The 16,074-nt window shown below is 38.0% G+C and overlaps 1 protein-coding gene across 2 annotated transcripts in view; it reads right to left on the bottom strand.

Moving 5' to 3' along the window:
• The window catches only part of WDPCP (WD repeat containing planar cell polarity effector), a 160,558-nt gene that overhangs the window by 34,974 nt on the left and 109,510 nt on the right, over nucleotides 1-16,074 (bottom strand). For both annotated transcript variants that reach the window (XM_032212658.1, XM_032212659.1), the window contains exon 15: nucleotides 13,604-13,706. In XM_032212658.1, the coding sequence (XP_032068549.1) occupies nucleotides 13,604-13,706 (103 nt within the window). The remainder of the gene's footprint in view (nucleotides 1-13,603; nucleotides 13,707-16,074) is intronic.

The following is a 16,074-nucleotide window of genomic DNA, read 5'->3' as shown; positions in this document are numbered from 1 at the left end:
TGGGTGAGATCATTCGACGGCACGGGATAAAATATCACCAGTATGCAGACGATACACAGTTGTATCTGTCCACCCCGTGCCAACTCAGTGAAGCGGTTGATGTGATGTGTCAGTGCCTGGAGGCTGTTAGGGTCTGGATGGGGGTTAACAAGCTTGCACTCAATCCGGACAAGACCGAGTGGCTTGTGTGTTTTCCTCCCAACAATTGGCTAGATATTCCATCTCTCAGGCTGGGGGGTGAAATTGTACGCCCCTCAGAAAGAGTTCGCAATTTGGGAGTCCTCCTGGACCCACAGCTGACTTTAGAACACCATTTGTCGGCTGTGACCAGCAGGACATTTGCCCAGGTTCGCCTGGTGCACCAATTGCATCCCTACCTGAACCGGGAGGCACTCGCAACAGTCACTCATGCCCTTGTGACCTCAAGACTGGACTACTGCAATGCACTCTACATGGGGCAGCCCCTGAAGAGCATTCGGAGACTTCAGCTTCTCCAGAATGCAGCCGCGCGAGCGATTGTGGGTGCACCCCGGTACACCCACGTTACACCTATCCTCCGCGAGCTGCACTGGCTGCCCATTGGTCTCCAGATACGCTTCAAGGTGCTAGTCGTCACTTATAAAGCCCTTCATGGTATTGGACCTGGGTACTTGAGAGACTGCCTGCTGCCAATTACTTCCACCAGACGTATTAGATCCCACAGAGTAGGCCTCCTCCGAATCCCATCTACCGGCCAATGCCGATTGTCTACCACCCGGAGGAGGGCCTTCTCTGTGGCTGCTCCGGCCCTCTGGAACGAGCTCCCCATGGAGATTCGGACCCTCACCACCCTTCAGGCCTTCCGCAAAGCCCTTAAAACCTGGCTGTTCCGACAGGCCTGGGGTTGACGAGTTCCCGTCCCCGCTCGAACTGTGTGGTTGTTGATTGTTTTTAAATTCTTTTGTAGTTGCTTGTTTGTGTTTTTCCCCTTGTTTGTATTCCCTACCTGATTTGTGAGCCGCCCTGAGTCCCTCCGGGGAATAGGACGGCATATAAATGCAATAAATCGAAATCCAAATCCATTGCCGCTGGCCTCCTTTACACTTTTCCGCCACTTCCTATGATACCTCAGGTCATCAGAAGGATCCTGACAAAGGGAGTGGAAGTTCTCCTGGTTGCCCTCACTGGCCCAGAAGGTCCTGGTACGGTGACCTTTACATGTGCAAGCTCTGGCACATACCTCAGGAGCAGATCTCCCTTAGCCAAGGGGCCATTCCACACCCAGAACTCAGTGGCTCCAACTGGCCCTTGAGGGGGACCTCCTGAGACAAGACAATTTTTCTGACAAGGTCATCTGCACCATCCAGGCGTCCAGGTGCCCTTCAACGGTCCGCATCTATGACACAACATGGACTATCTTTAATCTTGGTGTCATTCTCATCACATCGATGCCACCATGGCGACAATCCCACAAATCCTGGAATTTCTCCAGAAGGGGTTGGACAGGGGCCTTGCCCCCAATACTCTGCAATGACGGACGGCTGCCTTAGCCACCATATTGTCTAGAGACACTTCTCAATCTCTCAGCAGGCACCCCAGGGTAAGCAGCTTCCTGAAGGGGGCTGCCAACTTCCAATCTCCACCAGTCCACCGATAACCAACCTGGGATATATCTGTCATCCTGCAGGCCCTAACCTCGGTTCCATTCGAACCAATCGGTACCATCAGTATCTGACATTTATCATTTAAGATAGCCTTCCTTATCACCATCACTTCGGTTCGTAGAATTTTGGAGCTGGCAGCATTCTTGGTCAGAGAGGACCTGTGTATTGTACATCCTGACAGAGTCATTCTTCAGTTGGACCTGTCCTTCCTTCCAAAGATTAACATCTTATTTCACAGGAAGTAGGAAGTGATTCTTCCTAATTTATCCCCCACCCCAGACATCTCAGAGAGTGCGTTTGGCATACCCTGGATGTACGCCACACGATGCACGTATATAGGAAAAGGACGGCTTCCTTCTGCAAATTGGAATCGTTGTGTCCTTCCAACCTGGCTTCATGGGCAGAAAGATATCATCTTCGACCATTGGACATTGCATTAAGCTGGATTACAAACATCAGGTTAGACCGGTTCCATCTCATATAACAGCTCACTCTACGAGGAGTGCCACAACGTGGGCCACGCAAGTGTCCATCAAAGAGATCTGCAAAGCCGTTCTCCGTTCATCCGGAATTACAAACTGGACTCCTTTGCAGCTGCTGTGGTATCCTTTGGGAGGAGAGTGTTGCAATGAGTCCTCGTGGATCCGCCTAACCAGGACACTCCAAACAGCACCTAGGGGAATGACTATTGGCTTACCTGAATGGTCGTTCTCTAGGCGCTGTGGGAGAGTCCAACCCCACCTTGGGGTTCTCCGTCGGTTATGGAGTCACCACCACTAAGGACATAACACTTCAAGTTACTGCATCCTTCTGGGTCTCATCCCTTTGTTTTTTAAACTGGCCTCTATAAGGAGCAGGAGGCGTGGCTATACAAACTTTGAACTCAGTCCTTGGGCAGCAAGCTAAAGTTAACCCATGCTTGGACTCTCCTGCAGCGCCTAGAGAACGACCATTCAGGTAAGCCAATCGTCATTTTAAATAAGTGATAAAAATTGCTATGAATGTGCTGTGCAACTTTGTATCATGTAGATATACTATTTGCAGATTTAGCTGTAAGATGTTCCTCCTTTATTCTGACTAAATATTTAAATTTGGCTTCTTAGAACAGTTTTATAACTTCTTCACATTAAAATACTCAAAAATATTTACTACTGTGTGTCATAATAAACTGTTCAATTGCTTCAGTTAAATATATTTTAATCAGATGTGATTTTTTTTAGTCAAATAAAGACACAATTGTTTAAAAACGCAAACATTTTTGTACATATTTTCACACATTTATCTTTTCTCATTCTCAGAATAGAATCACTGCAATTCTAATATTCTAATGGATGTAAATTAGTAATCACTATATAATTAAAATGTTCAGGGACAATCATTTTAATATAAATGAGAGTTGAACACATTTATTATTTCTTCTTCTGAGCTGAATTATCCCTAGGCAAGAGTCTTAATTCAGACAGTCACGACAAAAATGTAGTTCTAAAAACATGGGATTGCAATGGGATTGTCAAGGTTTTCCAAAAATGCCCTAATTCTACCTAATGCAATAATCTAATAAATCATTCCAATTAAGATATCTGTTATGAAATTATTTAGCAAATAAATACTATTGTTTTACTACCTGGTAACCTAATTAAAAACATTATATACTGTAACTTATCAGGAGCCAGTCCTTGATAAGATGCATATTGTTTTAAATTAGGTAACTGAAGAAAGAAACAAGTCATAAAATGTTCATAGATAGGATGAGAAAAATCTTGTTTTTCCAGAATTTATCCTAGCTAAATAAACTAACTCTGAGAAATTGAAGAGAGTTGGCCAATCATTCTCCACAATGAAAACCAACTTGACTTTTCTCTGTTCCAAAGTTACTTCCTTAAAGACATTGAACCATGTTTCTTGCCTGAATGAATGGAGTTGGAGTCTGCTGGTTCTATATTTTTGTAAACACTGTTGCTTCTATCTAGTTTTTACAAGTTTAGCATTCTTCAAAATCACCTCTTCTCATGGGATTAGCTTGATTGGTCTCTAGAATTTGTAAGGCAAAGCTTTTCCTTGTAAATTAGGTAGAAGTGTAAAGCTAGTATCAACTATTGAAGTTGCTCAAAGGGCACATTTTATGTTCACTTATCCTCTTTAGCAAAGACTCTCCTCCAAGTTAATAATCTAATTAAATAATATGTGCTGGATTTAGACAGAACAATTTGTATTCAGGAATCCCTGTGCACTGTATTGATAATCCAGCGTTTTCACTTTGTGTCACACTTTAGAATAGTTTTAGTCAGCCTATTTGCAAAACTAATTCACTATTTTCATAAAGTCTGGATACAAGAGAACTCGAATGGGTAAATTATACATTATTAACATTTGATTATTATGTTTGAAAATTTGGCTGTAGATTATATCTTCCCCATATTTATCAATTTTCTGGAACCATTATTTGGTTAAAACACCAATTTTCAAGCTTAGAAAAACTATTCCTCTTTAAATTCCTTAGATGACACATCACATCTGTGATGTGTTACACCCTGTCACATCATATTACATCTTGCAGAGTAAACAGAAGAAAGGTTATAAACTCAGTGTGTGCATACCAACTGCTAACAAGAATGTGTTTTTGCCAACTTCTATCTAAATGAATGCACTCAGGAGTGACAGTCCTAGGATCAGATAATTTCTGGTTGAAATTCCTTATCCATCTGCTGGTAGAAAAGTCCCATATCAATAAATAATATTTATGTACAAACCTAATGAACAGGAATACACAAACAAGTCTAAATCTATCTGTTGCCTATTTATATTTATATTAAATATTTATATTTAGAATTATTACATAGCTTAGGATCAACAAGAAAATAAAGCATTTTTTTTTGTTATAATGAATTGATTTGTTCTTCAGGAAATGCATTTATTCATTGTAGCCAGCAGTAGTCATTACATAGCATCACAAAGATGATTCCTGGTAGCATGATGTTGTAGCTGATACATGTAGCTGATCATAATATTGTTTTTATACTTTTGGTGCCCTAAAATAACTTGTATTTTCATGGTTCATTGTTTGTATTAAATAAGTAAATTATATGGATTTTTGAAGACCCAATGCTGAAATACTGGATTTATGGTTGCCACCATAAGACTTTTTCCTTAAAATACATTTCATCTCTTCTCCTGTTTCTCTTTTTTACTGAATATTGCAAGCCGATGCAGTATGACTTGATGATATTGTTTCAGAGCTTTATTCCAGTATGCAGAGAGCAAATTATACATATTGATAATGATAGATTTCAACCAATCATTTCAACCAATACAAAGACATAGTATAAAGCTAAAAAGAATGTCTTATATTTAACACTGATTGGAGAGGTTATGTTACAGAAGGGGAAAATAAATGTTTATCCTTTAAATTTCAGTAAGGACAGGCTAAGAAAACCAGTTGCCTTTGATATACATATATTTATTAGAAGTGTCAATCATTTGCAGTAGAACATGCAAATCAAAATAGATAGCATGACATTGGAAAAGCAAACAGAAGTGGTCTCAGTTATTGTGGCCATTCCTTTTAATCAAGCCAAGAAAAAAACATGAGTTTACTCAGCTTCTAAATAAAGCAAGTGACTGAAGTTCACTGTTTAAAAACTACAAAATACTGAAGGTAATATTTGTATACAAGTTTAAGAAAAACCTGGTTAAAGAAGTAAATCTGAGACTGGCTTTATAAAATATATTTTATAATAGCTCTATGATGTAGCTGTTATGGCCCCATGATGTAAACATGGTTACATTTTATGAACATTTCAACACTGTTCTATTAAATAACACATCACCAGCTGTTGCCACATTATTATGCTTTGATTTCTGAAACAGTTCAACGTTTATAGGTCTTTGCATTGAGTAGGCATGGAAATATTGTTAGATATTTCTGTACAACAATACAAACACAATGCCTCATCTTTATACAGAATTGCTCTAAATCACCATTTTGCTTAGCAAACAGCACATATATTTTAAGATAATGATACTATTTTATTTATTTCAGATTAATCTATGGCTGGATTCCAGTCAAGAGAGAAATAGTTAATGTGCATCTGTTTTCAATTTCTTGTGTCCATAATTTTAACATGGTGGTATAGATTGATCTCTCTTTCTCTCTCTACACTCCCACACCCCTACGTCATACAGAAGATAATTGGTGCAGCCATACTGAATCATAAAATCACAGAACACTATGGTCTTCTCAATGTAATAATTTGAGATTAATGTAATGGTATTCAAAACATAAGATGATATTACTACAATTGCTTATACATTAGTCTATTGTAATTCTATATCATACTAAAGAACATTTGTTTGCTAATGACGACTTAATTTGATTACAAATACATTTTATCTTATTAAAATGTTATTAAAATTTTGATTGTTTCGTTTCACAAATGTAACATGTCATTTTTTTTATATTTTTAGTTTATATAGGATACTTTATAGTTCCATATATATTACCATAAATGAAACTTCAAATCTTTTTTCAAGTGTAATCATTTTCTTTAAAAAATATATATCAAAAGTTCATGTTGGGTACTATGCCACTGAATAAATTCTGGAAGGATTTTAATAATGAAGTTATACCAGTTATAATAGAAAACTTTTCTTATATGTTACTAAAATGCAAAGCAGACAACAATTAAAGGCAATGTTTCTTTATAAAAAGAGAGGGCTTTGGAATGTCTCTTTGAATTATGCATCATTTATTGGGAATCTTGTCACAACATGAATCCCTTTGGGGTGAACGCAATTGATTTGAAGGTTAAAATAAATTAATCTAATTCAATTTATTGGAAGCTGGCCTTGGGAAACACACTGAAATTTACTACATCAGCTTCAGAATGCAGTAATGTATTTATGAGTAACTTGTTCATCTTCACAAGCTTTTATTAATTATGGCATTTTAAATGACCCATTTAAATTTGTATTAGTTTTGCTACGAGTTTGATGTTATTATCTCTCTATGGTAATAGCTACAAGTTTCATCACTTTTACATTAACAATATTGAGATATTTGCTAAGCCAAAATTCCATTCTCCATCCCTTGCCTACTGCCTGATCTCTTTTCTCCTTTATGCTGACTATGCAGCCATACTGTCTGTAACCCAAGCAGGCCTCTGAAAGTTCTGGGTTTGAAACTGCTTGGTCCTCAGCTATGTATTTACCTGGAATACATACCATTTACTAGTTTAGAAGCAATTCAGTCAAAATTTTTGAAAATCTTACTACAAATTCCTTATTCAAATTCTAACACAACTGGAATTAGGTTGCATGTCCCTCAGGGACCAGTTAAGACTGCCGTCTTAGATTCTGGCTGGAGCAAGTCTGTTGGAGAACTTTCTTAGTCTATTTCACCTTTCTAGATAAGTTGTCTCCTACCCTAAGAAGGCAAATTAATGATGATTTTTTAAATTAACACCATTCTTGCTACTATCAACCCTTGAGATGTTATCTTCTTGTTGTCTTTAGTAAATTCTCAGTAACCTTCATTGTGGATCTACTGTATATCCTGATTGATAATTTTATCTGGTTTTGCAGCACCAAGCTCCTAAAATCTTTGGATATTTCCACTGCAGATAAAAATATGTGTCTTTCCTATTGCAATTATTCTATCAATAGCTCTGAGTAATTGTTATTGGGGAACATGAGTGGAATTCTGCTAAAACTGTAGTAACATACAATGATTTCTATAGTGAATGCAGTGAAATGTAGTTTTAGTAGAATATGATTCTATGTTGGAATTCAATTATTAGATAATTGCAACCATAATTTCTCTTGAGATTATCAAATATTTCATGTATCATAAACATGAAAAATATTAAAATGGGTTTTTCTGCTGTAATTGTGTTTACTATGTTTGGGGCTTTAAGCTCTTTTCCAGTTCTCTGGTAGTTCCCTGATGCTTCAGGATCTTTGAACGATATGGTTCAGTGGTTCTGAGATCACATCTGCCAGCTTCTTCAGAACTCTGGGATGCAATCCATTTGATCCTTGTGATTTCAACTTCTCTAGAGTGAATAGGTTGTCTTACCATTTTTGCCTATTTGGATTTCTATTCCTCATTTATCTTTTGTGGTACTGTTTTTGATAGATTGTTTTTCCTTTTGTGTAAAGATGCAAAAAATGAATTAAGCCCCAACCCTTAGTGAGAAGATTACTGATCGTTTCCTTGTCTCTTTTGTTTTGTTTTTTATATGTTGAAAAAAGTTGTTTAAAATAATTTTTGACGTTTGTTACAGTATTAATTCATTCCGAGCCTTAGCTTTCCTGACTTCATCTTTGCAGCTTCGGGCTATATGTTAAGATTCTGTCTGAGATGTGCCTTTTCACTTTTTATACTTGTCCTTTTTGTCTTTCAGTTTATCAGAGAGTTCTTTATAGAGTCATGCTAGTTTCTTCTGGAAGCTCTTATTTTTCTTTTTCAAGAAGAAGAAATATCATTGTGCTTTAATATCATTTTCAGGATTCCCCAAGCTTTTTGAGTTGTTTTTCTCTTTAAGATTTCCATCCATGGAATTCTTCCCAAGCACTCTCTAAGGTTGTTGAAATCAGCTGTCTTAAGTCCAAGACTCTAGTTTGATATTGCTCTATTACCGTGTTTCCCCGAAAATAGGACATGTCCTGAAACTAAGGCCATGCCAGATTTTTGCGGTGGGCAAAAATATAAAGCCTCCCCCGAAAATAAGCTCTAGTGAAGGGGTGGGTTTAGCCAGAACAGGGGGCAGCCCTTCCCTTCCCTGGTCACCTCAGGGCTTCTTGGGCCCTTAATCAGATCAGCTGGGCCGCTCCATTCACAAAACAGCTGATTCGCGGATGCTTCTCAGGCCTCTGCCTCCAGCAAACTCCGTTCGCTTCTGCAGCCAATTGCAGCTGCAAAAGAAGCCAGAGGCCAAGCAACACAACCCAAATGCCTCATGCCCTCCTTGCATAATGGTGACAGTCACAGTTCGCAATTCCATCCACGGAACAGGAAAAGAAGGCATGGAAATCAATACACCTGGGACATCGGAAGAAGCCATGCGAGGAGACACTGCTGCCGAAGTGCAGGAAATCTCCCCCCACCTGCAGATTGTTCTTTCAAACAGAAGTTTCACCAGATTGAAGGCGACACAAACGCCACCTTCAGCCACCTCTTCGTCCTGGTGAAACTCCTCTTTGAAAGGACGATCTGCAGGTTGGGGAGGGGAGATTTCTTGCACTTCGGCAGCAGTGTCTCCTCGCAGGGCTTCTTCCAATGTCCCAAGTGTATGGATTTTAATGCCTACAGGAGGTTGCTTCTCACCTGCATATTCACATTGAAGGCTCAAAATGGGGCGTTTTTGCAAATGGCTTGAAAATGGGGAGGGAGATATTCCTGCTTCTCCCCTTGTTCTGAAGGTCAGCACAGACTGAGAACAGGATAAGAGATGAAATCCCCCCTCCCCATTTTCAAGAGGTTTGAAAAACGCCATATTCCAAGCCTTCACATTATCCAGGATTGCAGGATTGAAGGCATGTGGGAGGATTTTGTCTCTTATCCTGTTTTCAATCTGTGACCTTCAGGATGGGGAGAGGCAGGAATATCCCCCTCCATATTTTCAAGTGGTTTGCAAAAACGTTCCATTTCGAGACTCCCGCATATTCCAGGATTGCAGGTTTGAAGGCTCGGAATGAGGCGTTTTTGCAAACGGCTTGAAAATGGGGAGGGGAGATTTTCCTTCCTCTTACCCTGTTCTGAAGCTCAGCACAGACTCAGAACAGGATAAGAGGGAACTCCCCTCCTTTTTCCTGGCAATCGTTCTTTCCTTGGGATTTCAGGGCAGACGCACATCCCCCAAATGCTCTATCCGAAGCCTTCTCTGTATCTGTGCAGAGCTCCCAAGGAAAGGATGGTGTGCATGTGTGAGAAAGAGATCCCTACCCCCCCCCCTCCCAAGGCAACCACATCCGTCCACTAACCTGCTTTCCTGCTCCACTGCCATGTGCAGGGCAAGAAAAGTAGTTTGTGAGACTACTTCCAACTTTGCAAGATCTTTTTTTCTTTTTTTGGTAGAACTTAGAAGGTATTTTCTGGGGTTTTTTTTACCATAGGCACGGTCTACTTTTCTTGTCCTGCATGTGGAGCGGAGAATGGAGCTGGAAAGCAAGTTAGTGAAGGGATGTGGCTGCCTTGGAGGGTGTGTGTGTGTGTGTGTTTGTGTGTGTGTGTGTGTGTGTGTGTTCGTTCGTTCTGCCAGGAACGAACGAACACACACAGGCCAGAGCAGCACAGTCAGCTGTTCCATGGCCAGCAAACAGGGCAGACAAAGGCCAGGATGCAAGGAGAACTTGGGTCATTGTGGCCACAGGCAAGCAGATGGTGGGACGGAGAGGGTGGGGCTGGTGGACTTGCTGCTTCCTGCACCTGAAAAATAATAAGCCGCCCCCCTCTAATAAACCAAGGCCATATTTCATGGGTCAAAAAATACAAGACCTGTCTTATTTTCGGGAAAACACGGTACATGCTTTTTTTATGTTGAATCCCAATATTGCATGGCCACTCTTCCCACAAAGTTCCTGTAACTTCAACCTTTCTATCATTCCATCTCTGTTAGTGATAATTAAGTCCAGTCTGGCTGACCGTCTAGTTTCCTTCTCTGTCTTTTAGATGACAAAGTTGTGTGTTAGGTTGTCAGGAACCTGTGATTTTTCACTAGGTACAGAGATTGTCTTAGCGTAGTTAAAGTTGTGGTGTGCTTCCTACACACCTTAGTTTGCTGATTAGTAAAAACTTCATCTATTTCCTCTGTTTGGTTGGGTAGCTTGTAATATACACCTATGGCTATGCCATTCTTATCTGCTTTTATATTAACCCAAATACATTCATCTTAAAATACATACATTTTTATCGTTGTTTTATTGTATTTCTATAGAGGTGTAACTCTACCTCTTTATTAGTTCTGTTTTCAACAGTTTGAATCTCTCTGGCTGTATGTTTAGTCATGGGTTTCATTCCAACAAGTTTCGGCAGTGGCTGTGATGTCATATCTGCCCTCATGTACTAGGATATCAAATTCACTGTTTGTCCTCATACTTTGAAACATTAGTGTATATGCATCTCAGTTCTTTTTGACTAATTCTGTGTTTGGTTTTTACATTTTGGAATTTGTGTCTGAGTTCCCCTTTTTTCTTACCATTTGGTTAATTGCCCTGAGATTTGTGCTTGGAATTATCTTTCAAAAAATCATCTCCCTGCCCCCCCCACCCCAGTTTTAGTTTAAAGCCCTTTGCATAGGTTCAGCCAGTTGGTTTCCAAAGATATTTATCCCAGTTCTTCTGAGGTATAGCCCATCCCCTGCTAGAAGTTCAGATGCATTGCTAGAAGCAATCCCAGAATTCCTTGTTGCCATTGCTAACCAAATCATGCTAGTTGTTAGGCTAGGACCCACCCTGATCCAATCCATACCTGGCTTGCTCCTTCTAGCACTGAACCCAGTAAGTTAAGGAACTACCCCCTCTTCACCTCCCTTCATCTGCCATTTTGGCTGCCTTACAGTCTTCTCTTTTGCTGGTCTTGCTGCCCTGTGCTCTGCTTGCCCTACTGCCTGTCAGTGCTACTATTCTGCCAGCCCTGTGGCCAAGTGACATGCTTTCCTCCTCCCACTGCTGACAAAGTGTACCCAGCTTGGTTGTAAGTGAGGCAATTGCTGGCTGTGCCAGGCCTTCTTCCCAAGGCCACTTGCACTGTTCTCTAAATCAAGCAGTACCTTCTCATTATGCTCTGGAAGACTTTGGAAGCTTTCTGAAGGCTGAAAGGAAGGAAGGCAGTAAAGGCCAATTGTGGATGGCAGGACCAGTGAATGCAGGGTAGCAGGGCCAGCAGACTGAGTGGAGCACAGACCAGCAGGATGGTAGGTAAGTGGAGGGAGAGAAGGAAGGTGACAACAGCTCAAGCTTTGTGCTATGGTGCTGGGATGTCCAGCCACAATTTAAATATTAGTATTTTTAGTAATAAATATAAAATTAATGGCAGCTATTTTTATATTGGTCCATGTCTGTAATACATTGGCTCGGTAGTAAGTTCTTCGTTTTGCTAAGATCAAGTGATTTTTTAAAAATTACAATTTGGTATAGAATTAATGGGCTAGGTTTACATTTTTGAAAATCAGTGAGAATTCTGAATACACATCATTGTATTGGAATAGGGCAGCTAGTAACAAGAGGCTACAGCTATATTAAAAAGTAATAAGTAATGTAAGAGACCTGGAAATAAATTCATTTTTTTCAACAAAGCAATAAGAAAATAGTCTCAATTTTGTCTATATGAAATAGATTATTGTGAGGATGAAGATTATCAAGTGTATTATATACATGTAAAATTCTATAGCAATAGTCCATATTGTCTGTCTCCACTTTGAATAGAACCTGAGGTGAACAAGGAGCAGGACTTAATACATTCTTAGAACTAAAAGTGCTATTTTGATCTTATAATGCTATAAATACATTCACATGGGATTTCAAACATAAAAAGCCCTTTGAGACCTTGGCCTCTTAAAAAGCTTTTATCTAATTAAACTCAACAATATTTATTTGTCCCTAGGCAATAGGCAAAAGATAGCTAGTTTTTGTCTTCAACAAATCTCAAATGTAACAAACAAATGTTCTATTGCTTGAATTGCCAAAGCCAAACCCATTCTTAATTTTCAGCGGGCAGGAAATAGTTGCTCATCAACAATATTATATTTGGCAAACAATGTCCTTGTAAGAAGGTCATATTATAAGCTCAGGGTTTAATTTTCTTTGCTACATTACAAGTAATACTTTAGTATCTTACTGTGGTCTGTTCAAACTACATACGCCAAGAGACTACACAATGGACACAGAGAACTACACAAGAAGAAAATATTTCTGTTTTAAGTTTTAAGAGCGGCAAATTACTTATTACTGAATGGGGTACAGATCAAGGATTACTTGATTATGGAAGTGAATAGAATAGCACAGAGAAAACATTATGAATTAAATGGCACTATTCTAATGTATATTTTAGTATAGAAACTTGTGCACTGGCAAACAAATGCAAAATGACCAGTGATAATTCACTGATGTCATAATCAAATCGTCACGATGTCTAACATTTTTCCCAAACAAATTTGCTGTGATCAAAATAACACATTTATCCTGAGAATGCAATATTTTCCCCAAATACATTTATGGTCTTCAATTTTATGTAATAAAATATATAAGGTATTTTAATATCTTGCAGTTAACAATTGAGCATTTACACACATTTTCAAAAGCAGGAGACTGAAAAGCAAAGCAAAATGTGTATTCCTGAAGCCAGGACTTTCTTTATGTTTCTGATATATACAAACTGTACATCTGTTACATATTTGTTATAAATTATAAATCTCAAGAAAAGGAATATTTTGGATTTATCAATCTGTACCAAAATTTAAATGCATTAGGAACATTCATAAAATTGTAGAGAGGTCCAATCTTGCAAACTATGAACTTTTTAAAGAGGTTGACTTATGAACTGACATATATGTTAGAATAAAATAATCTGCAAATAAGAGTGTAGTAGATCTAACATATTAAAGGAAATGTCTGTAAAACATTTGAGGATATCCCTTTGAATATAATGTACAGTATCTGTCAGTATAAATGTCAAGATCTATTTTTTTTTGTTTTCAACATTCAATATAATTGTTATTTTTGTTTTATTTTGTCAAGAAGTGTTATGCCTTTGGGGACTTCTCAAATGCTGCCATTGTCACTTGTGTATCTAAAGGCTGTTTCTGTATGCTTTCCTTTCTTCATAAAGATGCCAGTGCTGTTTTTCCAACCAAAAACAATTTCAATTAGCCTATATCCTTACTACAAGCATAACATGACAGTGATACAAGAACAAGTATTGATTTAAACAAAAAGCCATTTTTAAAAACAGTGTTCATTCTTACCAACTCCAGTAGTTATTGATTCTGTGTCAATGTTGTTAGCTTTTTTCTTTGCCACTTCAGCTAGTGCCAATTCACCCTTATCTAGTGCAAAGTAATGGATGTCCTTTAGAAATAAAGCAAAATAAAAGATTAATCTAAAATGAATCTTGGGCAGGTAACAAAGAAGAATTTGAAAGGTTCTTTATTCCTTCGATCAGATACAGAGTTGGAAATGATGAGACTATATTTATAATTTTCTCAATGTTTGGAAATGCAGGTTTATAATCCAACTTGAATTTCTTTACTTAGTAATGAATGAAGCAGTAACCATTAACAGAAAAAATAAAGCCATTCAATCCTGTGGTACAACTAAACTTTTAATAAACTGCTTAGACTTTCTTATCGTAAAAACCAAAGCTTTGGCAAATATCCCAGTATAAAGGAAACATGAAGGTATATAATGAAGGTATATTTTTCCTAACATTTCCTAGTGATTTGTGATATCTTAATAAATATTTATAACTTTCTTTGCCTTTTTATTCCTGAATGTCTCCAATCTGGATTTTTAGTTTGTTTATTTGAGTCTGAAAATTAGAGGCATAAGTAGCTTGGGAAATTTCATTTTATATTCTAAATCAGACCAAATCAGCATTTTACGCACCCCAGGCCACATGTGTCTTTTTGGCTGTCCCTATCAGGCCTCCGTGAGGTCAATAAATGAACACCATGCATGTAATACAACTGCATTGCTTTTGTTTTGAAGGCAACTGGTATTTTTTTTAAAAAAAATATGTATGTACAAGCATGCGTGCCTATGGATCTTCACAACCCTATTGGCTTCTTGTTTTCTCATGTGACCCCTTGGGAAAATTTCCCATAAAGTATATCCATCAGAAATGCTTGTTTTTTTTAAAAGAATTGTTAATATGTCAAAAAGGAAATAAATGATTGGCAAATAATCCTGTTAACAATATAAAGTTAAATAAAATTTAGTTTCTGTAAATGCAAGTTTGTCCCATTTGAGTATAAAGAAATATGAATACTGTTTCATGATTCCATGTAAAGGGAAAGTTTCTGAGCCCTCCCACCAAAGCTTACTTCTATAGTTGTTCCTTTTCAAGATTGCTTTTAATTTAGGTGGCCTTCCCCTCCAGAATGGAATTTGAGAGAAAATATCTAGAAAAGCGTTTAATGGGTAGAAATTAGTGGGTGTATTATTCACTTATGTGTGGGGTTTTTTTGCTCTTCTTTGCTGTCTTTTACTATCACATCCAGTTTTGAAATGTAGTCTTTTTGACCACTCTGGTTCCTGTAAAATATTTTGGGTGTATCTGGATTGCTGGAATATCCTGCCATGACTAGAGTCCCCAATTGATTCTGGAGGGTTGGAGAAGTATTAACTACTCCTGCTAGCCCAGCTCAAGTATGATCTATACCTTTGTAATGGTTTGTGAGAAAGAATGTTCAAATAAGAAAGAGCATAGCTCACCACTGCATAATGGGCAGAGAAAAAGGCTCAGAAGAGACCTTTCCTAGCTTCTCAGACTGTAATAAGAGATGGGAGATTTGTGTTTTCGGACTTGCTACATTTTGTTTTTGTAGTCTTACAATAAAGTAGAATTAAGTTGTATGGTCATCTTTCCTGTCTGGTCTACATGGGAAGGTTGACTTTAATTCTGTAAGTGACAGAAACCAAAAAACTCCTCAGCTTAGTCAGTGATTGCCAGCCTGTAGCATCAGAATTGTGGCTACAGCTATTGTTGAGAAGATTCAAGCTCAATAGCAAAATGTTTATGACACTTGCCCAATATGTAGAATGCCGGTGATTCAAACTTGGAAGAATTCTTTTAGACCAAGAAACTTATTTTTTTCCCCTTGACTTTCTTTCCTTCCTGTTTATACCTTATGTTATCACTTCTCGGTCATTAAAATCCTTCTATCTCAAGTGACTGAAAAAATAAAATAAAATGGTACATCAGTGGTATTTTACATATCAAACAAATGTTATAACCATTATGTCACTCAGATTCCTGCTTTTCAATAGTACCTGAAGCTTACTGAACCAAACTGGGAAAATACAGGAGAGGAATTTTTGTTTCAAATTGGTCGTTATGCCTGCTAAAACTTCATAGGTTGTATATAAAATGTTTATATGCACATGCAAATATATGCCCATGTATACATAAACAAGCAGGACTAAATCCCTTCTAAACCAGTTCCAAAATGTATCAATCTGGTTGGTTTAGATTTAAGGCAGCATCAGCATACGGAAATCCTTATTTGTTTTGTTACTTAAAAAGCCATTTCTCATTATACCAATCTCTTCTTTTCAGTGGATCTATTAATATTTTTTAATCTTGCTTGCTAAACAACACTTCTAAGTACATGGTCTTGTCCCACATTTAAATTCCTCCTTGTATCTTTGCATATTGAGTAATACAATTTATTTATATATGCATGTACATATTCAGATATGGCAACATTTTTCAGAA

This window comes from Thamnophis elegans, chromosome 3 (genome assembly GCF_009769535.1).
Source record: "Thamnophis elegans isolate rThaEle1 chromosome 3, rThaEle1.pri, whole genome shotgun sequence".
Taxonomy (NCBI): domain Eukaryota; kingdom Metazoa; phylum Chordata; class Lepidosauria; order Squamata; family Colubridae; genus Thamnophis; species Thamnophis elegans.
Note: the sequence above shows the minus strand (reverse complement) of the source record. Positions and strands in the feature narration are given on the sequence as shown.